This window comes from Equus przewalskii, chromosome 19, assembly GCF_037783145.1.
Source record: "Equus przewalskii isolate Varuska chromosome 19, EquPr2, whole genome shotgun sequence".
NCBI lineage: Eukaryota > Metazoa > Chordata > Mammalia > Perissodactyla > Equidae > Equus > Equus przewalskii.
This window is the reverse complement of record NC_091849.1, coordinates 13510124-13535895: the sequence shown is the minus strand read 5'-3', so window position 1 is coordinate 13535895 and position 25772 is coordinate 13510124. Positions and strand designations below refer to the sequence as shown.

Below are 25772 nucleotides of genomic sequence, written 5' to 3'. Positions count from 1 at the left end.
ACCTGGGCTGCTCAGCTTGGTGGGGGCACCCACGTGGTGTCTGAGCTGCCTTGGTGTGGGGCATTCTAGCGGGATGGGAACCAACTCCGAGAGCAAAAGCATTCCCTCAGAGAGCTTCCTGTTCCCCTCTCTCTTCCCAGAGTTGAGAGTCCTAGATCACTACCACTGGGGAGGGGGCGGAGATCCACTAACTCCTTCCACTGCTGCCCGAGAGTCCAGGCCCCCCACATTCATACGTATGGCTGCGCCAATCTCTCAGACATCAGTTGTGCTGTGTGGATGTCCATCTTTTGTTGGTTAGTGAGTGTCCTTTTCGTTGTATCTTAGTGGGGAGAGACTAACGGAAGAGCTCATTCCGCCATGATGCCACCGCCACTCTCCTCAAACACAAATTTAATGGGTCCTCTTGACTAGACATGTGAATGTTGTGTCTTAATGTTTATCACAATTGTCTCACGTGGCACATGCTCTTTTTAGTAATATTGCTCTCATGAGTTCAGTTAACTGTGACTTTTAATATCTAGTAGGACAAACACTGTTATTTTTCTTTTAAAAAATTTCATCCTTTCTTGATCAAATATGAACTTTAAAATCGTATTTTCCTGTTGCAAAAATTCATTTGGGTTCTATCTTAAATTTCATTATATGTATATATTAGTTTTAGAGAGATTGCCATTGTTATGCTGTCACGTTATCCAGATGCATAGCATGTCCATTTATTTACGGCTCTTGTCACATTGTTTTTGAGCCTTACTTGAGAGCTTTGTTCCTCTTATGGTTTCTGTAGTGATAGTGACTGGTACATTTACACACACCTCTTCCTTTCTTTAGCTGGTTATTACTTAGAAGAGAAATTAAACTGTTTTTCTTATATCCAGTCAGTTAAAATATCTAATTAATTCTAAAAGCTTTTAGTATATTTCATAGTTTTCTCTGTATGTAATCACAGCAACTACTAATAATTTTGTGTCTTCTAATATACTGGTTATTTTGTGTTCTTATTTTATGAAATTATCTAAAACCTTCAAAACAACATTTAACCAGTTGTAGTCAGCCCTATGTTCCTGATTTTAATGTAAATGGCTTCAGTGTTTCACTGTTGAATATCTTGCTTGTATTAAATTTGGAAAAAAGCGTGCATATTTATGTAGTTTCCTTTTAATCTTATGTTACTGAGTTTTTATTAGGAATAGTAGCTGAAATGCTCAAATGCCATTTAAATCTTGATACAGTTAGCCAGTTAGCCTTTTAAGAAACTGGATTCAGTATGCTCTTTTATTTAGTTCTTTCTTTTTGTCTATCAGGTTTTATTAATTTTATAAGCTTTTAAAAATGAATTGCATACCTTATAATTACCTTTCCCTCTTGTATTTCTTTTGTGGAGGTAATTTTGTTCTTCTAGTTTCATAAATTAATGAGTCTCCTGTTTAGGTTGATTTTCTCAATTTGCCAAAACACTTTTAGAAAACCAATATATGGATGCACTACAGTACACAGTTTTTTATTTTTGTTTTTTGGTGAGGAAGACTTACACTGAGCTCACATCTGTGCCAGTCATCCTCTTTTTTGTTGTGGGTCACCACCACAACTTGGCCACTGCCGAGCAGTGTAGGTCCACACGTGGGAACCGAATCTGGGCTGCCAAAGTGGAACACACCAAACTTAACCACTAGGCCATGGGGCCTGCCCCAGTATACACTTTTTAGTGTAATTTTATTAAGTATTTCAGATATTTTTATATGAATTTGACATTTTTTCTGAATATGTATCTCTGTCCTTTTTGTGTGTGTGGTCTAGATTTTTCCTTTTGAAAACACATTTGTTTCTTATTTAATGTTTCTTCTTTCTTCCTCAAATCCTTCTATACTTTTTGTTAGAAGTCGTAATTCTAAATTCTTATGTGTAGATAAGTTGAAGAGATTTTTGTAGTTATTGGTAGAGTGCATAATTATTATTAATACTTTGTGTTTATGAATGATTGCTATATGAATTTACTGTGAATCTGGGTTTATTGTTGCTTAGAATTGCCCTTTTTGCTGTTTAATGAATTGTAATAACTCTTGTACTACCCTATGATAATGTTGAAAGTGTTTGGTAATTTATACATATGTGACTATAATAGTCTGCTTTTCTCTTTTTTTTAACAGTTACATGGGAATTGGTCTTTCTGCTCAAGGTGTGAACATGAATAGACTACCAGGTACACTTGTAATTGGTTTATGGTACAATCTTATGGGTAACTCCTTCTGGCTAAAAATTTCAGATAACTTGAAATAGTTAAATGGTATTTAACTGATTGCTTTTCTATTTTTAATAACCTATACCATGAGTTCAAAGTGGAAGCTGAGTGGTTTTAATAAATTCAAATTTTATGCTATTTAGCAAAACTGATAGATACTATGTGTTGTTTTGTTTGTTGCTTTTTTGTTTTGTTTTGCTTTTTTGGTGTTTTTAACTTACAGTACGTAGTCATGTCAACTACTTTAAATATTTTAACATGGTTGGTTCTGTTTGCTACCCAACACATTCCTGGCTTTTAACCCATTTTTAGTTGTTTAATATTCTGGGAATGTGACTGATATTAAAAGTAAACTAAGGAAGGTGTGAATTGAGATGGCAGAACTGTTTCCAAAAACCATTAATCAGTGGAAATGATTGATTCTTGAATTTTATTTTCTGATATTCTGTTTACTAATGTTAAAAATTAATTTTGGGGGCATGTTTTTGAGAATAAACAGCAAAATCTTCTATTTTATATTAAACTGGGTGTGTGAGTGTGTGTTTAAACCAAATCAAAGCAAAATTCCTTTGGTCTATTAGCAAAGGAAATATGCATGGAAAATGTGTCTTGCTATGTTTATTTTTTTTCTGGTAGGAGTCTTGTCTGTTTAATACATGTTTTAGTGTTCTGTATGGGAAATTTATTTTCCTTAATGTTGTAAATGGTGTTTTAATACAGAAAATAGTGTAATTGTTGATAATTTAAATCTGTATTTGGGAATTTTATCTTTGTACTAGCTGTTGTACTGTTCTTGCTTGTCATAATCTTAGTGATTAGCTCTAACACAGAGGATCCTTACTTTTCATTGTAAATATACTGGAACTTTCTCTTTAGGCTGGGATAAACATTCGTATGGTTATCATGGGGATGATGGACATTCATTTTGTTCTTCTGGAACGGGACAACCTTATGGACCAACTTTTACGACTGGTGATGTCATTGGCTGTTGTGTTAACCTTATCAACAATACCTGCTTCTACACCAAGAATGGACATAGTTTAGGTACTAAGATAATGTATTGCATGTAAAATAATCAAATATTGTGATTATTGTACTTACAGCACAGTAGTCATGTTTGTTATATAATCCTCCTTTATAAATAGATGCCTCTGGAAATTACTTTTTTGTTCCTTCCAGGTGGAGGTTGAGGAAATTGTGAAAATTTGTATTTTGTGAAGGCCACATTGTATTACACGTATAGCAATAACCATAGAAATGATGCCCATGCTCAGATATTTACTCCAGTAATAGAAATGCTAAGTGTTTGCTGCTTTGCTTTGAATCAAGCCCTTCACAGTATGATCTCTAGGTAGCAGGTGCTAAGAATGAAGGGCTGTCAGTTTTTAGTATAGTATGAGGGTAGGCACAAAGGATGGAAAAGCTTGATGCTGTCACTCAGGTGAAGGGCACTGACACACTAAAAGGTCAGGCCTCCTAACAACGATTGATGAAGGATGGTGACTACAAGTGAGTTTTGCAAAAGGAGCAGAATTAAAACAAGCAAATAACAGCAAAACTTCTGAGAATAAAAGGTGGCAATTAAGAAATAAATAAACGCAGATGAATGAAAACATGAAGAAACATGTCCATTGAAAGACTAATAGAAAATTAAGGTTCTTTAGTCAAACATGCACCTGTAGCACTTCAAATTTAAAATTGTGTATGGTTGTTATGCGCGCTTTTCTTAGAAATGTTTTTGGTGTTTATATTATAGATAAATGATAGATTGATGCTTTAAAAATAATAAGGTTTCGCATTACTTTTATTGTTTTAAACATCCTTGACTCAGCAAATTATTTTTGATTAGGTGGAGTGAAAGGAGGCAAAAACTGAGTAACCCCAGAAGACAGAAATTTCAGTTTGCTTATAAATAGTATTTAAAAATTAGGCTGCAAATAGTATGCTTAGACATAAAATAGATTTTAATATAGTTCTTTAATATAATACAAAAACTACTTTTTCTGTCATTTCTTAGTAGAAAATTCTAAACTTATGGCTATATTGATAATAGTTATTCTTTTTTAGTGTCTCAAGATGCTCCTAATGTAAAGTCAGTGTCTTCAAATTTTTATTCAGCTTAAAACTTTTCCTTCTGATTATTAATATTGATTCTGAAGTCCTGTGTTATCCAACTTAAAGGTTATCCCAAGTCCGCAGAAGATCCTTATATTCTCATTGATAGAAGAATGTTGATAAAGATGCCATGCAAATCATGTGTATTTGTGATTTGATTGTTTTGGCCAACTGGTTTCCAGAAGGATGTAGCCCCTTTAGTTTATCCATTGTTACTATTCTGGCTCTGATTTATAAAGCAGTTAACTGGGATAGTCTTAGCTGGCTTGGCTGCTTAAGATATGTATGACCTTGAATGAAAACAGAAGAAATCTGCTTTTAGGTATGACCTTTGGTTCAAAAATGCAAAAGACTTATTTTTAAAACCAAAATTAGTCTTTTTACAGTTCTTTACACTTTGTTCTAGAGAAGAAATTTTATTTTGCAAGGTGGGAAGATCATAGGTGATGTGACTTTATTTTTTTTCTATTAGATTTTCAGAAACCTTATAAACTGAAAATTTCTCTTGAGTAAGAAAGCTATTTTAAAGATGTGAGCTGCTTTTTAAGAAAAAGGTACCTAATCATGGAATCACATTCTAATTTTAAGTAAATTTGCAACGTCTGGCATTATTCCTAAGTTTAATAAATATGTTTTTTTAGCACAGAGAGAAGCATTATAACAGTGGTTAATATGGGTTCTTTGGTTGTCTGCGTTTGTCTCCTGGCTTGGGCCCTGTGACCATTTGCAGGTTAATTAACCTCTCTGTGCCTCAGTTTGTAAAATAGGGTCATTATGATACCTACCTTATTAAGGTTATTAGAGTAAACTGAAATGAGGCATACGAAGTTCTTAGGTAATTGCCTTGCGCATAGTGAGTACTCATTAAATGTTGTTTATTACTGTTTGCCAGCCTCTGGGCTGGGTGCCAGGGACACAGTGGTAAAACTTTGGTAAGCAGAGATTACTCCTCTAGAGCAGAAGTCAACAGGCTGTGGCCCATGGGCCAAATCAGTCTTTCATCTGGTTTTTAAATAAAGTTTCATTGGAATGCAGCGACACCCGTTCTCTTCTGTGCTGTGTATGGCTGCTTGCCTGCTACAATGGCAGAATTGAGTAGTTGTAACAGAGACCATGCAGCCTAGAGAGCAGAAAATATTTATTCTCTGACCTTTTACAAGAGAAGTGTGCTGACCTCTGGTGCAGATTCTAGCATCTAGAGATAAAGTAGTATTCAAATAGTTACTGTTCCCTTGTACTTCTCAAAGGGGATAATTTCTACACAAAAGCTGACACATCTTTAGTTTCTGTGTCATGAAGGTTTTCACAATATCTGTTAACTTACCATATAAAGAGAAATGGAAAGGCTGACCTGCTGGGCTAGTGGTTAAGTTCACATGCTCCACTTCAGTGGCCTGGGTTTGTGGGTTCGGATCCTAGGCCTGGACCTACACACCACTCATCAAGCCATGCTGAAGTGGTGTTCCACACACAAGATAGAGGATTGGCACAGATGTTAGCTCAGGGACAATCTTCCTCAAGCAAAAAAAAGAAAAAGGAGAAATGGAAAGATTTTTATTTGAGAAAGTAATTGAAAAAGAAACATTTCGGTATCTAGGTTAACTTAATTTGAATTTTTTTGATTTTATTGAATATCATTCATCACCTGAAAATCAGTTTTCAAAAAGCCTTTTGAGAAATCAGGAAATTAGAAATATAAAAAATTGTTTTATGTGTAAAATTTAAATAATTATACCAACTTGTTAAAGGACCATCTTTTTGTTGTCTGAAATTGTATAGGTTGTGGTAGCTATATTTGGCAATGTTCAAAAATGTTAATCTATGGAATTAAGTTGGATTTTTTCATTAGAGTTTTTGATAAAGAGTGAGGATTTCAGTAATTACTGACAAAGGAATTTTTTTGCTAAAACAATATAAATTTAGACAATCTTTGTTATAAATAGACATCTTTAAGGAAAATAATTGATTAGGCTGCTATTTTGTGAAAAATGGTAAAGATATGTGTGATAATACTTAATTTATTCTCTGTTTTCTGTATCCTTTTAGTTTTCTGAAATTTATAGAATAAATTTTCATTTTTGGCCCACAGTTACTTTGCTTTCTATTTATTAATGAAGCTAAGCTAAAAGTAATCAGAATGTTCTATGGGGGAGGGGAATCTATCTTTGCTCTCCTTTTGACGAGCCAACATGAATTTACTGCTTGTTTTTAAAAGTCATAAAAACAGGACTTTACAAAGCACCATTTTTATACATTTATTTAAAAACATGTAGTAGAGATTTATAGTCAGTGTGTCTTTTAACTTTATTACTTTAATAAATAGAGTCAGATAGTTGTGTTTGCCTGCTGCTACACCACAGTGGCAGAGCCATAGACTCTCAAGTGGGAAGAGACCTTAAAGATAGTTTAACGGAAACGCCCTCATGTGTTAGCTGGTGATCAGCACTGTAGAGGCAGTGGTGCTGGTGTGGTTTCTTTGTTTTAATGAATATGTGGCCAGAAGAATTGAGATTAACTGACTCACCAACACCACCCCCTCCTGTTATCCAAGAACTGAGTCTTTTTAAACATATGAATGAGGTCCTACAGAAATATTTGGTTTATTATCTTATTTTCAGCTAGGTAATATATTTACATATTTGAAGGGAGATTATTAAATCATCACTTTGAGATTCCAGTAGATTTATTCCAGTGATATTGCTGTCTTTCAAATGTATTTGGAATATGACTGTGTTGAAATCACTGACAGGACATTCAAGAGAAGTTCTCACTGTATAAATTTTTATCTTTTGAAGGAGGAATTGATTTTTTTCTCCGGAGTAGTCAAAAGTTATTTAAGAGTGTCCTTGTATAAGAGATTTTTTTTAAGAAGCAAAAGTGCTGTATTTTCCATTGTTCACCTTTTTTTAATAGCAGAAAATCTCTCCTTTCCCTTCCCCCCCAAATTATTTAAAAGCTAAATTTAGGTGAGGAAGATTAAATGATAAAGCTGGATAAAGCAGTTGGGTGCTGGTCCAAAATCAACTGTGACTGTTTTGCAACCAGTTTTCTTATGTGGCTCCTAACATAGCTTTGAAGAGCTATCTGAAGTCATTTCAGAAACCCTGAAGGCCATAGCAGTACCCCAGAAATAACGCTGGTGTGTGACTAGCAAGGATGGTAATCTTGAGAGGGGACAGCATTCACTCAGACCTCTGTCAGTGTTACTAAGAAAAAATTAGGCTTGTTATTTTATGTTTAGGCTTTTAATTTTTTCTTATGTCTTTCTTTCCCTTATTTTTAGTTAGAAGTTCAGCATGTCACCAAAGTATGCCTTTGAAAAACAGCATCTAATGCCACTTTTTTTTTTTTTTAGGTATTGCTTTCACTGACCTACCGGTAAGACACAATTTCTTTTAAAAGCAGTTTTACATTTTTAATTAAAAGAGATATAAAGAAACTAGTACAAACCATGTTTAGAATGCAGTCTTATTGATATTTATTAGGTTTATATGTCATGCGTAGAATAGTGATCCTTTTTCTAGCCACCATTGCAGAAATTCAGCTCCAGATTGCGCTGGACACCATTGCACGAGAGAACTTTGTTGTAGCTAAGGAATAAATCAGAAATGATTACTTAAAATATTCTCTTTAATGTCAGTATGCATTCATTCGAAATATGTTTTTTTGGTTATTGGGTTTTTCAGCCAATTATAGTAGTTTATTCAGTATGTGTGTGTCTATGTATATATATGTCTATATAGACACACACATATATACATGTCTATATAGACACATATATGTGTGTCTATATATACTGTGTGTATATATATACATATATACTGTGTGGCAGGTTCTGTACTTGGGATACGTCATTCAACAAAACAGGTAAATGTCTCTGTTCTCTTGGAGTATTCAAGCTGGAGAAGTTTGAGAATAAACAATACATTAAAAAATAAGTAAATTGTAACATATTTTAAAAGGTTTTAAGTACTTTTTAAAGAAAGAGAAAAACTAGAGCATGGGAGTACCAAAGACAGAATATGGTTATACAGTTTGAGCAGAGACTTTTGTGGAGCAAGAATGTTCCAAGCAGAGGCAACAGTTAGGGGAACAGGGCTAGAGCAGGATGGCAGCTGGCAGGTTTGAAGAACAGCATGAAGTGAAGTGGAGAGATGTGAGGAGGGCGGAGAGCGGTAGGAGAGTGGTAGGAGGCGTGTCAGGGACAATGACTGGGGAGGGCGAGCTACGGCCTCTAGCCCTTGAGGGCCATTGTAAGGACTTGGGCCTTTACCCTGAGTGAAATACAGAGTTTTAGTTATCACGATATAACTTTAGGTTTTAAAGGATCACTGGCCGCCGGGTGGAAAACAGACTGTCAGGGGTAGTAAGAGTAGAAGCAAGCAGACCTGTGAGGGGCTGTTGCAGAAATTCAGGCCGGAGACGACGGTAACTCACATCACTAGAGATGTAAGAAGCGGTTTGATTCTAGATAGCTGGTTTACCACATGTAAGATTATCAGTTGTAATACGCGTCATATATAACACCAAGGGGAAAAAGCTAACAACCTATGATACGATGCTTTCTTATCACTTAGAATTTTTATATTCACTGAATGATCTCTTGGAGTATTTAAATATAAATTTTTTAAATCAGTATCACTTGTTGCACACCTAAAAATGATGAAATAAGCAATATAAATTGATTAAGGTATTTGTCAAACTTCTTTGCATTTGGACTCCAACCTTTTAAACTGCTTTTTTAGAATGGATGTCTGTGGTTTTCCACATGGTGTTATCTTCTGTGCCGTCAGGAACATTTCTTACGAGCTCTTCTTCCATGCTGCTGATCGCATGGTGCAGGTTCTGATGCTGTCACTTTCTTAGTATTACCAGAAGGTATTAACTGAAGGTTTCCTAACAACAGCCAGGGCTCTGATATTCCTTAGTCAGTTGGTCGTTAAGAGGCTTGTTGACTAAAATGTCTCCTTGGTTACAGTATCCAGCTGTTTCACTAGGTGGAACAATCAAGTCCCAGTTTTCGGTGAGCTCGTTCTTTAACAGATTCCCACCTGTGCAGGCAGTGACAGCTGCTCCATGACGGCTGCCTGACCAGATGTAAGATGCCGTCGATTACAATACAGTCCAGTTCCAGATGTGTTTTGACAGAGGTGACAGGAGACCTGGGCAGAGAACAGACACCCAGTCTATAGATTAATATTCCTGAAGAAAATCCTAGAAAAAAACAGAATAAATTAGAGTTGTAGTAGAAAACAACTTTGCTAAACCAAGGAAAATTTCGAGTCTACATGTAGACCAAAATTTTTCACCAAGAAGCATTATTTAATGAGCAGTGATGGAACAAGTGTTTATCTTTTTGAAAAAATATATATAATTTTAAGATTTGTGTCCATATTTATACCAAAGTAAGTTCCAGATGCATTAAAGAGTTAAATGAATAAATAAATAAAAATGATTTTTTAAAAAAATCCAACTGAAAGCAAAGAGGATTTTCTAATGGAGTGGATGTGACAATGTGAGAAAGAGGGTCTGACTTTTAAGATTTTTGGCCTGAAGAATTGGAAAAATGGAGATGCCACTTAGATTAGGGAGAAGGCCGTTTACAGGTGGAGCAAGTTTTAAAGGGGGAGATCCATTAAATGAGTTGTCAGATGTACATTTGGCTACACAAGCCTGAAATTCAAGAGAGTGATCTGGGCTGGAGATGAAAATTTGGGAGTTGTTGGCATTTTGGGGTTTAAATTTAAAGTCATGGGACTGAGTGAGATCAACAAGGGAGTGTGTGTAGACAGAGAAGAGAAATGGACCAAGGACTGAGTTCTGGGGCATGCCGTATTTGGGAGAAGAGAAGGAACCAGCAAAGGGAAATTGAGAAGGAGCAATCAGTGAGGTAAGAGGAAGACAAAGAATTGAGTGTTCTCAAAGCCAAGCGAGGAAAATACACCAAGAAGGAAGGAGTAATCACCTATGTCAAATACCACTGTGATACATCCCATAAGATAAGGACCAAGGATTGACCAGTGGATTTAGCAGAGCGGAGTCACTTGTGATCTTGACAAAGTTTCAGCAGAGCGACGGTGAAATCCTGATTGGAAAGGGATTAGGAGGGAAATTATAGAGTGTGGACAACTTGAGAGGATTCTCACTACAGTGGGGAGTAAACAAATAGGATGTAGTAGGTGGGGGCGGAAGTGGGGGCGATAGAAGATTTTTCATTAGATTGAGCAGGATGTTTGTTTGGTGATGAGAATGATTCAGTAGCAAGCAAAACAGTCTGTGTAGTGTAGAGAGAGGAAAAGTAGCATAGTGACCCTACCCCTTGAGTGGACAGGTGGGTCTGTGATGGCGTGTCCAGGTGGAGGAGGGCAGGCTTCAGAGAAGAGCATCTGTGGTGGAGGGGGTGCGGAGAGTAGGGGCTCTGCTGGTAGGTGGGTTGATGTGGTTGGGACTGTTTGCAGAGGTTTTGGTAAGACTCAGTTTCATTTGGAGTTGGTTAAGGTGCTCAGTAGCTGGGGGTTTCGTTGTTGGTTTTTTCTCTTGTGGCACTAAGCAAGTAAAACCAACTTGTCAGAGCAAGCAGATTTTTTGTTAGTTTTTGTTTCTCCTGGGTAGACAGTGATGGTCGTTGGGAAAGGCTTAGCTGGTTTTAGACATGTTGACTATTTTTGTCTTGCCTTCTAATCATTTTTTGTCCCTCTTTAGAATCGCCAGTTCTGGTTTTTGCCTTGTCTATAATTAGCCTGTGGTGATGTTCAGCTTTGTAACAGTGAGTGAAGTGGTGGTGAAGGTGGTTGTTAGAAGTGTCCTTTTAATATAGTGGTTCTGAGAGTTCTTTATTTTTATGACTGTGAGACCTTCTGGGACTTCCACATGCAACGTATCACTCTTCCACTTAAAAAGGAAGGAAAAAGTTGGTCTTTCCCTTAAAGGCACCGTGGAACATATGTTTATAGTGATCTCTCTCTAGCCAGTTGCGGCATTAAATCCTGGTAGAGAGCACCTTTTAGAGAAGTTCACCTAGACTGTTTCACCTGTCTTGTGATGTCAAGTGTTTATACAGTTTTGAAAACCTTAGAGCTTTTTCAGGATCATCTTTCTCCCCCAGCTCACCTCACCAATTTGCGAGATGTCCATCTGTAAATTGATTGATTCAGTTAGGGATTAGATAAATTCCTTTTGTGATAGAAACTGTTCTCATTTAAGATGATGCTACTTTCCAGTTCCTTAAGCTGATTTGAAATCTGCTTTTTATAGATGCATTCTTTGCTTTTCACTTTCATTAGAAAAAAATCTTTTAAATTTAATAGAACAAAACTGTGTTATTGAGAACATGATTTTATTTTGTTTATTTAGCTTTTGAGTAGTATTTTTAGTATCCGTCTTTATCTTTTTCATAGCTTAATAGAAATGAGGAAATCTGTTTTTCTATTCTCTTCATAGAGACTTAAATTATTCTCTCTTTTGTCTAATTCTACATAGGCAGGAGGTTTTTGTTTTTTTGTTTTTAATTTAGAAACAGTTTCCTGGAAAACATTGTTTTACATAAATCCATAATCTACATGCATGCTACAACATGGATGAACCTTGAAAACGTTATGCTAAATGAAAGAAGCCAGTCCCAAAAGACCATATATTGTATAAATCCATTTGTACGAAATGCAGGCAAATCTGTAGGGTCAGAAAGTGATTGTCAGGGCTTACTGGAATGGGGATATGGGGAATGACACTGATCGGTACAGGGTTACTTTTTAGAGTGATGAAAATGTTGTAAAATTAGATAGTGGTGATGGCCGCACAACTCTGTGGTGTACTAAAAGCCATTGCATTGTTGCATTCTACTTTTAGAAATCTAGAATCCAGCAAGTTAAAAATTCTGTTATATCTTTTAAAATTTATAGCTTCACCAGTTAAGGACTGTGTCCTTAATCCTTTTACCTCAAATTCTTCAGTTTTAAGGTTAAGTGGTATAAAAATTATAGTTACTTTTCATTTAGCCGAACTGACTTTATCATTTTCAGTTTTTTATCACTTTCTGGTTATAGAAGTAACATATAGTGTTAAATATTCAAATGATAAAAGAAGTGTTTATAAATACAGAAGTGTACAAAAGAGGAGTTCCTCATAATCCCAGCCTCCGTAGATGTGATAACTGTTAACTTGAGTGTATATCCTTCCAGATCTGTTTCTAAACCTAAGTTAGCCAGTATTCCGTTATTTAAATGTTTACAGAGAAGATGGGATCGTAGTTTATGCACTATTCTATAGCTTGCTTTCTTCATTTAGTGATATATATTGGACATCTTTCCGTATCAGTAAGCAATTTTTTTACTCTTTTTCCTTGTTTTTATAATATCTTACTGTAAAATGTTCTATCACAATTCTAACATGCACATTTCTTCATATTTTCACATTTGTGAAGTGGAGATGCATCTTAGAATATGTGGCCTGTCAGAGTTTAATGGGCAGTATTTTTTCTTAGGCATAAAATATTGGTATATGTTACAATTATTGGAGTCTGAGCTTCAATGAATGTGGTATAAAAAACCACCCTTGAATGAACACTTTTTAAAATTTTTTATTTGCCATTACAAATAATGCTGTAAGATGTATATCTTTGCACATGTTTGTTTTTCTGCAGGATTAAATTCTTACAAGTGAAATGGCTTCGTCAAATTTAATAGATTTTGCCAAACTTCTTTCTTAAAATGTTAGACCAGTGTGCATTTCTGTGTCCAGTGGTGAGAGGGCTTATTTTCTCAACCTTCATCGACACTGGGATTCTCAGTCTTTTAAATACTAATCTGATATGCACAGAGATGATCTTGTTTTCATTTGCATTTTAGAAAATTGAGCAAGGTTAAGATTTGGAATATTGATCCTTCTTTACATGTGTGGCAGGTTTTTTTTAATATTGTCCGTTTGTCTTGACATTTATGGTGTGTTTTGTCTCAGGGAAATTTTAAACTTTTTTACGGCACAATTTTATTAAAGTATTCATGAATGTTGATTTTCTTTTATATTGTTGCTATAATTATTTTCCTGAATTTGTCAAGGAAATTTAGAGTAGCAAACCGTTTTAAAAGCATCTCTTGACAATGCTGAATGTCAGAATTATATCTGCTTAGGAACAGGATTGCCTTTTACTCTATTGATATCTTTATTAAGTGTATTTGGCTTTATATACTTTTGTTTTCAAGTATCATAATTTTGCAGTGGATTTTGATGGAAAGAATACTGTACTAGAAGTAGAGAGACATGAGTTTTTTTCCTTTATGTGTGTCCTTAACAAGCTCTGTCTCTTGGAAATTTCTCTCAAACTCTTCAGGTCTCAGCTTTCTCGCTGATGAAATGAGAAGGTTGTAATAAGTATCTCACTTATCTTCGGCTTAGAGTTCCATCAGCTTGCTAGTTTTGTTGCTGAGGAATCAGTACATTCGCGAAAATTGCACTACCATTTATTTCCCTAATACAGTGTGACTCTGTTTCTCAGTATTTTAAGACAGTACTCCTTTTGTTTCTGATTTTGGTTGCTTGGTTGATCAGTTGTTTTTAAACACATCCTCTTAGCTTTTTGCTGTGAAACTGTCTAAGCATCTTATATTTACACACAAATTATCCTCTCTTAATCCTTTCTGGATTTTGTGCTGGAAATACTTGTGATAACCATTAAAGCAAAGAAATAAGGCAGAAATACGGAGAACAAAGATGAAGTACGATTTAGAGTTATTGGAAGAATAAGTCAACCTAAATTTGGTGTCAGATAAAAACTGTGTTCCATGGGCTGGCCTGATTGCCGAATGATTAAGTTTGCGCTCTGCTTCGGTGGCCCGGGGTTTCGCTGGTTCAGCTCCTGGGCGCAGACATGGCACTGCTCATCAGGGCACGCTGAGGTGGCATCCCATATGCCACAACTAGAAGGACACACAACTGAAATACACAGCTATGTACTGAGGGGATTTGGGGAGAAAAAGCAGAAGAAAAAAAAAAGATTGGCAGCAGCAGTTGTTAGCCTCAGGTGCCGATCTTAAAAAAAAAAACAAAACTGTTCCAGTCCCACCTGCCATAGTGTAGAATGACCATGAGCAAGGTAATTTAACCCCCTAATCCTCAATTTCTATATCTTTGTAATGCAAGTAATAATAATTATTTCACGGGATTGTTATAATGATTAAACCCTGCCATTTAGTAGACTTGCGGTAACTCATTCCTCCTTTAGATGAAACAACTAGTGATGAGCCGAAAGGACTCCTGTATTTTTTGTCTACTTGAAACTATTAAACTTGATTGTTTAACCTCAAAATCTTAGAATATACCAAAATGCATTTCTTTATGAATTTGAATATTTAAATCTACCCTTTTCCTCTCTTGAAATGTGTGCGTTTGAGTCTTTTACTTTTATATAGAGAATCCCCAGTCTTAATGGCACTGCTTTGCTTACAATTAAGTTCTTATCACTATGTCTTTATAAAAAGTGTCCAAAATGTACAGATAGGTGGGATTAGTAAACTTAAAATAGTACACGCCCAGTTAGGATTGTACTTCTGTGGTAACTAGTTTTTATATGCAGTTTCTGTATCACATGCATCATACATAAAAGGATAAACCTGACTTGTGTGCTTATACTTGAATCTGTGGAACCACCATATGACAGATTCTTAAGAGCAAGAATTATGCTTATTAGAAGTATGATTGCACATGTTCTCTGAATAAATAAAATAAGTGGCGTAGGTTGTTTCATAGTTTTTTCTTGATGATTAGATTACAGGAAATAGTATTTTTTATGCAGTATATAGTGTATTTTAGATCATTGCTTTAGTCTTCCTCTACTAGTTTTTGGTTGAGATTTAAAAATATTCGTGAAGTTTGTAGTTCTGTATTTTAAATTTGAAAGAACAAATGTCTTTAACATAAAAGGGATAGATGCCTATTGAAATATGTTGTCTTACAGCCAAATTTATATCCTACTGTTGGGCTCCAGACACCAGGAGAAGTCGTCGATGCCAATTTTGGGCAACATCCTTTTGTGTTTGACATAGAAGACTACATGCGGGAGTGGAGAACCAAAATACAGGCGCAGATAGACCGGTTTCCTATTGGAGATCGAGAAGGAGAGTGGCAGACCATGATACAAAAGTAAGTGAAGAAATCTGAAGTGACGTTATTCAAAAGTACAATTTTTATAGCATATTTTATTCTTTTGGTATAAAAGAATATTTGCTCAAGCTTTTTAATCTACTAATTTATATCCTAATAATTTTAATGTATTATTGATTATATTTTAATCTCATAAAAAGTAATTTTCTCTAAAACAATTAAAAATATAATGTTTGATTTGGAAATGGCTCACTTACAGAATTGTATTTTAGTCTGACTTATTGATTTGAAGGAGGAAATCAAGTGACACTAGATCACTTGTTAGGTTAATTCGTTTGCTGTCCTTAGTAATAGGATTTAATGATTTCCATAGGTTACATGATTCAGCTATTAATAATTAATGCCCATGCAAAAGATAAATTCAGAAAGATTATTTAGATTGTGTAATTCAGGATCTGTGGTTTTTGGACGTGAACTTGGTTGTGTTGTTCAGCAATAGTTCAAATATTTATGGGGAAAAATTATTGTTTTGGTAAGAATAAGCATCAAAATAATGGTATCATTTATGTACAGGCTTGATATGTACATTTCGTGTTTCAGGATTTGGCTAAATTTTTTCAGTGAATGGGTTGGTTACTCTGTAAGAATGTCAGCTATTTTTGCTCACTAGGATCCTTTTTCTACTAAATATTTATTATTTGTCGTGTAGATTCAGGGAGATAATAAATGCTCCTATTCTGAATAGTAAAATCTGACCAAAAGCCTCCAGCTTGAGGAATTTTAAAAAATCTTACTAATAATTTTTAATGCCATTTACTTGTACGCGCTGTTGTTAGATGTTCAAGAGAAAGTAACAGGAATGAATGAAGACCAAGGCACAGGAGTATGGAGTTATGATTCCTAAATGCGGGATAAGTACTAAGGATTCAATAATCACGATGGTGGAGGATGGGCAACAGCAGAGCAAACAATAGGTGTCAATAAAAAGTACTATATTTTTTATTTTTTGAGAAATCTCCATACTGTTTTCCATAGTAGCTGCACCAGTTTGCAGATTTCAATAAAATAATTGAAAAATAACAAACTACAACAAATAAAAGTACTATACAATGAATAACCTTTATCTCATTCTTTACAAAAATTTTCAGCTTGTTTTAGTGAATACTTAGCTGATAATTTTTGTCTACTTTTTAATGAAAAAGTGGAATTTCATTATGGGAGTCAGGAGGAAAATATAATTCCTGTGACAGTCAACTTTAGACTGTACCTTTGCTGAAAGGCTGGAGATGACATAGTACGGAACAGCAGCTCTTAAACTTTGAGGAAGCGTAGCCTTTTTAAATAAATACCGATAAGTTTAAATGGTCGTTTTCACTACTGTAACCTAACCCAAGAAGATAGCAAAGGCTTTCAGATACCATCAGTCTGACACATTCACCTTAAATGTCTGTATAATTGCTCTGAACAGTCTTAAATTTACAAATCTAATAAAACTTTTTGTGTGTGTTTTTTGGAGGAGGTAATGACTGGAAGACATGGTGCTGATTCTGAAAGCATGCTTCTTCCCTAGAGCTGTTACCATCTGGGAGAACAGAGCCTCCACGCTAGCATTTCTGTCCAGCACAGTTGAAGAACAGTGAACCCAGCCTCAGAATCCCATAGTTGCCATGAGTTAGAGCTAGGATAGGATGCTCTCCTGGGGTTACATCCCTTTAATGCTTTAAAAATGATTGCCGCGGAGCATCATGGCAGGATAGTAGCAAAGGAAACATTATTTATCATAGTCCTTTAGCCAGAGTTCAATGAGGGCCCCCAACTTTACTCCGTTCTTCACAAAACTGACACCGTGACCTCCTGGGAAGTCCATTTTAAAAGGTTCTTCCTTTCCCTCTTAAATTAGTTTGAACAGTTAGATGAAATAAACTGAAAAAATCTGTTTCATGGAGATTTCCCCCATGTCCTCTCAGTCTTGCTTTCCTGAACCACTGCTTCCTGTCATTTTCTACCAGGCCGTTATTAACGTCAGATGGAGGCAGGATTAAAGGTTGAATATTTAGATATATTAGCTGTTTGATTTGATATTGTTGAATCAACCGTCTTTCTACATTTTGTGGTTAGATGTAAATATGTGTTTTGACCACTTGGTGGCTTTTAAAAAAATAAACTTGTTCTTTGGAAGTGTGTCACTTACATGTAAGTCATCTTTGAGTAATTAATCTCCTATGCACAACCATACTGATTGAGATTAGAAGGCTGACTCCTCATTGCTTAGAGTTATCACCCTCATAGACTTTGTTCTGGAAGATTCTCTCTCCAGGTCCACCTTAGTATTTCTTGTGTTCGCACCTGGTGATCCCATCTCATGTAACTGATGGGCAAAGAAAGTGGTTGAGCTCTGGAACACAAAGAGTTAATCTGTTATTTTTTAAATTGTTTTATTTTACAAAATGCCAAAACTTTACTGGAATAAGTCATATGATAAAGGTGAAGCAGAAATTATGGTTAGTAGGATTGAATATGAGGATGGGAAATAATAGGAAAGGACCTGGGGACAATAGGGTGCCAAGAATCAAAGAAAGTCATTTAATGTCCTTGATTCTCTGGTAATATTTATTCTTAGGGAGAGTAGTCTCAACACAGCATTTGCAGTTAGCTTTTTGGAAATACCATATGAATAGAGCAAAATGATTTTTTGAACTTACTTTAAAGATGAGGTTGTTAAAGCCTTAATTGTTTCAAGGGAATAGGTTGGTTTTGTAATACTGGAGTCGACCTTGTTATATAAATTGTAGCATGAAGCATGTATTCTCTTGACTAAAAGACGTGTTTCTTCTTTTTATTTTAAGAATGGTTTCGTCTTATTTAGTCCACCATGGGTACTGTGCCACAGCAGAGGCCTTTGCCAGATCTACAGACCAGACCGTTCTAGAAGAATTAGCTTCCATTAAGAATAGACAAAGTAAGGACCCTGTGGTGCATGGCTAACACTTGTTTTCAGATTATAGGTGTGGTTACATTGATATTTAGAAATTTAATTTTTTTAGTTAAAACATTTTCAAATATACGAATTTAAAATTGATGCCTCTGAAATTTATTTTTATTGACATTTTTGAAGATCACCTTTAAGAAATTCACATAGGACTGTGTTAGTGTTTTCAATGTAGAAAGATACAATTTTGGAGAAATTTTTGTAAGAAATGTCTACCGTTTTTCCTTTAAAAATGTTTTCTTGAGCTTTCAGAAAGTAAACATTTAATGAAGTGTGTTTTTTTTTAATTGGTAAAGTAGTCCCATGATTAGCTGTTAGTGGAGATAATATGTAAGAGAAATTTAAATATCTTTGCATTTAAATTGCTATCTAAATTTCAGATAGTATTGATCTTAAATATGTATTGTTTAGGTCCTAGTGCTTGTGGCCAGAGCTGTCTAACAAGGGCAGGTCAGCATGATGACTGTTGCACAGTTAGCCGTCCTAAAATTGGTCAGGGAGGGTATGACTTGATGAGAGCATAGGGATAAAAACAAAACATGATGAATGAAATCATGACGGATAAAAGCAAATTTTTTTATAGGTCAAACTGCTATAGCACCGATTACACTGTGTTGTAGCTAAGTGTATGCCTGTCTTTCTCACTGCGTTATAAACTCCGGTGAACAGGAGATGATCGCTTAGTTTTTTCCTGTCCTTATCTAATTTAACAAATGTCTGACCACAGGGAATGCTGAGTGAGTGTCTGCTGAATTCAGATCTTACTCAAAAGCTAGCATTCTTTTTTCACTTGATCAAAAGGTTATTGTATTTGAGAAGACGTTTTGAATATTATTTCTTTGTTTCCTATGATCTTTTTTTAAAAAACCACTTTCCTGAGATATGATTGACATATTAAAAGCTGTATATGTTTAGTGTACAGTTATGCATTGCTTAATGTTGGGGATGCATTCTGAGAAGTGCATCATTAGGCTGTTTCATTGTGTGAACATCATAGCGTGTACTTACACAAACCTAGACAGTGTAGCCTACTACGCACCTAGGCTCTATGGTACTAATCTTATGGGACCACCGTCGGATATGCGGTCCATCGTTGACAGAAACACCGTTACATGGTGCGTGACTGTATACAGCTTGATGAGTTTGGAGATAATTATATGTCCGTGAAAACATCACCACAGTGTATGCCATAAACATATCCCTCTTTTTAATCTTAGTGTTTGATACTTCAGTGTTGCTTAACAGGTGTTTTTCTTATATTACTTGCATATTAGTTTGTGATTTTTTTTAGTAGTTTATGAAAGTACCTGTTTTTCTGATTTTTTAATATGTCTAAAAATTTTCTTTGGTTGCCTAATAGAAACTATGATTTTAGAAAAAAATGGAAATTAATCACAATAATTTATTAAAAGATTTTTTACTAACTCTTTTTTTGCAGGTCCACTAAGCTTATGTTTCTACGCTTAAAAAATTAATCTTTTGCTTTTTTTCTAAATAGGAATTCAGAAATTGGTGTTAGCAGGAAGAATGGGAGAAGCCATTGAAACAACACAACAGTTATACCCAAGTTTACTTGAAAGAAATCCTAATCTCCTTTTCACATTAAAGTGAGTTTGTTTAATAAAATGTTATATTTATTATATATGTGTGTGTTATATGTAACCAAAATTATTTTTGTTTTAATAGTTTTAATTTTTGTTTTACTTTGTTTCAAATATTTACATATAATTTTGTAATATTAACACATTTAAGTAATAGGTTATTAAAAAACCTTTTGTGTTGAGGACTAGAAACAGATGGCATCTTTTGCTATGTATTTGCTCTTCTATCATTCTGTCTCTTTGTTTAAACCTGTGAAAATCTAATTTAGAAGATGGGTATCTAGTTTTTCTCCTCAAAGTAACTTACTGTAAGCCTGTGGCATTTTTAAAAGTTGTGGTAAAAGATACCTAATATAAAATTTGCCATTTTTACGTGTACGGTTCTCTGATAGTAAATCACATTATTCTTCACCCATCCATCTCCAGAACTTGTCATTGTCCCAAACTGAAAGTTGGTACCATTAAACAGTAACTCCCCATTTCTCTCCCGGCCCTGCTCCTGACAGCCACCATTCTACTTTCTGTCTGTGAATTTGAATTTGACTAGTCTTGGTACCTCATGTAAGTGGAATCATAAAATATTTGTCCTTTATAGCTGTCTTATTTCACTTAGCATAGTGTCCTCAAAGTTCATCCATGTTGAAGCATGTGTCAGAATTTCTTTCCTTTTGAAGGCTGAATAATATTCCGTTATCATTATGTATCACACTTTGTTTATCCATTAATCCACTGATGGATATTTAGGCCGCTTCCACTTTTGGTTATTGTGAATAAAGCTGCTATAAACATGGGTACACAAGTATATGTTGGAGTCTCTGCTCCCAGTTCTTTTGGGTATATACCCAGAAGTGGAATTGTTGAACTATATGATAATTCTATGTTTAAATTTTTGAGGAAATTAATCTTCACAGTCCCATAGTCCTGCACCATTTTACATTCCCACCAACATGTACAAGAGTTCCACTTTATCTACATCCTTGCCAACACTTACTTTCTATTTCTTTGTTGTTTTTTAATAATAACCATCCTAATTAGGCATTTTTTATTGGTCTTATGAATCTTTGTTATTTTAAAATTCAGGTGTTAATAAGCTTTAGATTTCAGCTTTTTAAGCACCAGAAACCCTTTGTAAGCCAGATGTCAGAATTGTTTTGCTTTAGAGTAAAAGTTTAAATGTGGCCCATTTTGTTTAAGAGGTTGCCCATGGGACTGGGGCTAAGGACAGGGTGGGGAGTAAGGCTCTTACTTTGTATGTATCATGTGGACATTAAAGGACATCTTGTTTTTATGGACTATTTGAATTGCTACCAAGTGCAAATATTTTGATTACTTTTAGCTTAAAAGCAAGGGTCCATTTTGGTTTTGTTTATTATAGCTACAAATAGATTTTCATTTTCTTAGTAAATCTTAATTAATGGAGATATAGTGTCTTGTGCATTATACCCTCATTTTTCTGGAAAATTTTTAATTTATTCTAAGCAATACAGTATACGAAACCATATTTAGTATTTTTAGCATGCTAAAAGGCCAAACTTATTGATAAGTATAAGTTCTTGTTTCCTTTCAGAAATCTGTTGCTATTAAATAAATAAACAGCCATTTGAAGAGTATCTAAGTAAATTTTTCTTTTCTTTTTTTAGAGTGCGTCAGTTTATAGAAATGGTGAATGGTACAGATAGTGAAGTACGATGTTTGGGAGGCCGAAGTCCAAAATCTCAAGACAGTTATCCTGTTAGTCCTCGACCTTTTAGTAGTCCAAGTATGAGCCCCAGCCATGGAATGAATATCCACAGTCTAGCTTCGGGCAAAGGAAGTACTGCGCATTTTCCTGGTGAGATTCTATCTTATGGCATTATCTTTAAATTTGACCCTCCTTTGTCTGCATAGCTGTTTTGCACATGTGTATATTTGATCTCAAGATGTTCTGGAAGAAAAATTGTGGATGGATCAGATTTATGTATTTTTAGTACCAGGAAGTAATTTAAAGAAGAGCTGTTTCTGAGAGCAGGTTATTAGCAGATCTTCGTAAAGGAAGGCCAACATTCCAGTTTTCTCTAGAAATTAAATCATAGCTATTTGGTAATGAAAAGTAATTGTGTGTTTTAATAGAGTATAAATGTACAAGCCATGACGTAGCTGTCATATCTTATGCCACCAATCACCACACCTAGCTGGGCTGTCTGCTCTCTTATCCTTTTCTCCGCTGAGCTTCTTGCAAGTGTCTGCTCTGCCCAGTTCGTTTCTCTTATCCCTTTCTTGGCTTACCAGTCTGCTCTCTAAGGCCTTTGGTATTCTCTTAATTAAAATTCTTTCCTTACTTGACTTTTATCACTTCTGCCAGTTTATTTCCGATCCTTCGCAGTCTTTTTCCTTTGCTTGTGTCTTTAATTCTGTTTTCCCCAAGGTATTATCTTTCCTCTATAGGTTTAACTTTCTAAAACAGAAGTCGAATACTATTTCCTCTCATAGAGTAAAGTAACACCTTTGGTTTTTCTCGATCAGCATATAACTTTCTATCTTACTACCTCTCGATTTATTGACATCACCATCCTGTACAAGGCGAATGATTCTCATGTTTGTATCCTTAGCCACCACCCTTCTTGACTATCACGCATCACCTCAGGCTCGGACAGATTCTTCGCCTCAGTGTGTTTGTATGTAAAGTGGGGTTATGATAACACTGCCCTCCTAGGGGGGGTTGTCAGGATTTAATGAGATCCATACTTAAGCCTTAAATAAACATTAGAGGAGGTGATTGTTAGAGCTCACAATTAAGTATCCTTATATTCTTTCAAAGAGGTTATCCATTTGTTTACTTACTTAAGTAGTCCATTGCCTCTCCTACATTTTAAAACTTAAAGACAAAATCAGAATATGGTACATTGTTTACAACCTGCTAATGAGTTAGTGTTTGTTTCTATTTTCATGAAGGATCTTTTTCTTCTCTTTTTCAAGGTTTTGAAAGTTGTAGTAATGGTGTAATATCAAATAAAGCACATCAGTCATATTGCCATAGTAAACACCAGTCGTCCAATTTGAATGTTCCAGAACTGAACAGTATAAATATGTCAAGATCACAGCAAGTTAGTAACTTCACCAGGTAAGTGGTTTCCCTAGCTTTGTGCATTACTTTAAGCAAGCTTATTATAGGTGTCATCATTTTTAATAATTTGGAAAAATTGAATTAAACGGCCAATAGTGGGGGTCTGGGAGTTCCCAAGCCCCCAGAGAATAAAAGGGTAGGGAATCAGTTCCCAAAGCTTTTCCTCCTCGTGGTATGCACATAGGGGCTTTCCTTTGTTCCTTCCTCTTACTCTGCATTCCCCCTTCCCTCTAGTGGGGTTATAAGGACAAATTGAGGGCTCTGCATTCTAGTCTTCCTGCCATCTGTTAGGTTTCTAAGTTAAGGCACTGTAGTATATTTAACTGGTAATGTTAACATATGATAGGTTTACAACTGTTTTTCTCTTTGGGTTTTTTTGGTGTAAATGTTTAGAATGTTTCCTGAGTTCCAAATAACTAACTTTGCAAAGCATCTTTTTTGAGAGTCTATCTTTAAGTAGCTTGCATAGAGCAGATGGTTAAGTCATTTAGTAAACATATAGCATGAGGACAATATTGAGGACCTGTTGGATGTTGGATGTCAGACATTCTTTTTTTCCCCCAGTAATTTTATTCAGATCATAATGATGTATAACATTTTGTAATTTTGGGTGTGCATTATTATTTATCAATTTCTGAATAGAGTTCATCGTGCTCACCACCAGTAGTCTAATTTTTGTCTCTCAAACATTCTGTTAGGCGTGGTCTCTAGAGGACTTTGAAGAGCTTTGGGAGGAAAGATGTCTATATCAATATACTATGACATATTCAGGTTTAATATTCATGAAACCTAAAGGGTCGTGAAATGTAATCGTTTGAATTGAATACCAGTGTGTGAAAGCAAGTTCTTATGAATTTAGCCTGCCCAAATCAGCCGGATCTGAATCTCATTTTGGTTCAAGACTAGTGGAAGAACTTTTTTGTTCATAAAAGTAATGATAGATTTTATTTGTTTGGTGTTCGTTCGGTCTTATGGATTGGTCACACTTTATCAGTGCAGTGCCAAGATTTCCCGTTGAAGGGAAGAGAAGCTAATTTTTACCACAGAATCTTAATGGAAATATTATTCTGGAGAAAGTACATGTAAAACTTTGTATTTACAAATTTGGAGATTAATCAGAATTTCCAAATTATCTATCGTAAGTAACAAAAGTTTACTGAAGTAATGGTGCTGTGTGGTACAGGTTATAAAATGGTATAACCAGGTCTACAAAAATGGTGTGCAAAGAATGGTTGAAAAGTGACTGTCTTCACTGAGAAGGGCAGGGTGGTCTCACAGTAGAGATGACATACTGGAAAACACAAAATCAGAATATTGCAGTAAAAATTATGTATGGAAACTTAAAAAGTTAGGCCTTTACTACTTTATAGTACATGAGTACTTTGTCGTTGGTAGAGGGTTCTGCCATTGTTTGAGGGTAGGGATTGCAGTCGGTTCATGGGTTTTACTCTGAAATACTGTCCTCATGGCAGGAAGTTGCTAAAGAGACCTCTTATTACCTGAATGCAGGGAAGCAAGTTTAACGAAAGGGGTTGATGACACAGCATCCTCCTTTGTGCACAGTACAGCAGGAGAAGAAAGGAAGGCCGCCCGGACTGCTAAACAGTAACACTTATTTTATAGTTGGTAATGGCTTTCCTTACAAAATATTGTGAAGTAAACAAAGATGGTAGTAACTATTAAAACCATTTTACAGATGTAGAGCTGAATACCAGAAAAGTAAATGACTTCTTTTTAAGGTCAATAATGAGTAGCTAGTAAGTTGCAGTACTGAGACTGCTGCTCAGTGTTTCTGACTTCCAGACTGGTGCTTTTTCCGTTGTACTTCCCCCATCTGCAATGCTCTTCTCCCCACCCTCCCTCCCTCTCCATCCTAACGTCTGTTCAAGCTGTAAAACTCAAGTTCAGGTGTTACCTCTTCCAGGATGTTTTCCTTGGTTTATATCCCCGTCAAATATTGTGTCACTCCTTGTGGTTAACTTTCATCATAGTACTCATCCTCTGTAATACAGTAACGTTATTAGTTTTTTATAGGCTGTTCATTCCTCTAGGGCAGAGGCTGTTTCAATAGATCCTTAGCCCCTAACATGGAACATAGCTCAGAGGCTTTAAATGTGTGTTGAATGAAAGACTCCCTCTCAAATACTATATTGAATTGTCAAAAATACGGTTTAGTATATTAATAAGACCACTAAAAGCTGTGATCTTAAGGGTTTCCATTAAATTAAACATTATTTCTAAAGTTTGATTTTTCTTACCAATTCTCAAAATTTATCAAGGTAGTAAACAAGCTTTTCTGACTGACAAGGAGTCCTAGGGCCATTGGCCGCTTCTTCCTAGACCTCTGTGTCTTTTTACCTTGTAAGTTTTACTGCTGGAAGTGTGTATGCATCCAGGCACCCACACGTGAACTCCCACATGCACCGCAAGCTGTTCCCCAGGGGTTACCTCCCGTGGCACTGTGCAGAGGGTGGTTTTTGCCCATCTGCATTCAAGGTTTTTTCCCTACAGATGAATATGCATTGCTTTTTTAATGAGAAAAGGTCAATTTTATTTAAATATTTCCTAAATTTTTGTGAAGTGTGTCCTTCTGTGCCATATAATCATTACCTCGATCTTCATAGGAGAAAT

The 25772-nt window shown here is 35.4% G+C and overlaps 1 protein-coding gene and 1 long non-coding RNA gene across 2 annotated transcripts in view; one reads left to right on the top strand and one right to left on the bottom strand.

Moving 5' to 3' along the window:
• RANBP9 (RAN binding protein 9) overlaps window positions 1–25772 on the top strand; it is a 92763-nt gene that overhangs the window by 57672 nt on the left and 9319 nt on the right. Inside the window, exons 3-10 of the mRNA XM_070584104.1 lie at window positions 2148–2200; window positions 3116–3283; window positions 7710–7732; window positions 15303–15487; window positions 18295–18407; window positions 19936–20044; window positions 21679–21869; window positions 22994–23138. Coding sequence (XP_070440205.1) covers window positions 2148–2200; window positions 3116–3283; window positions 7710–7732; window positions 15303–15487; window positions 18295–18407; window positions 19936–20044; window positions 21679–21869; window positions 22994–23138 — 987 coding nt within the window. The remainder of the gene's footprint in view (window positions 1–2147; window positions 2201–3115; window positions 3284–7709; window positions 7733–15302; window positions 15488–18294; window positions 18408–19935; window positions 20045–21678; window positions 21870–22993; window positions 23139–25772) is intronic.
• LOC139077259 (uncharacterized) lies at window positions 7809–9333 on the bottom strand. The gene is made up of 2 exons (XR_011529613.1): window positions 9080–9333; window positions 7809–7944 (listed from the first exon to the last, which is right to left on the bottom strand). It is a non-coding gene; the product is annotated as an uncharacterized lncRNA (long non-coding RNA).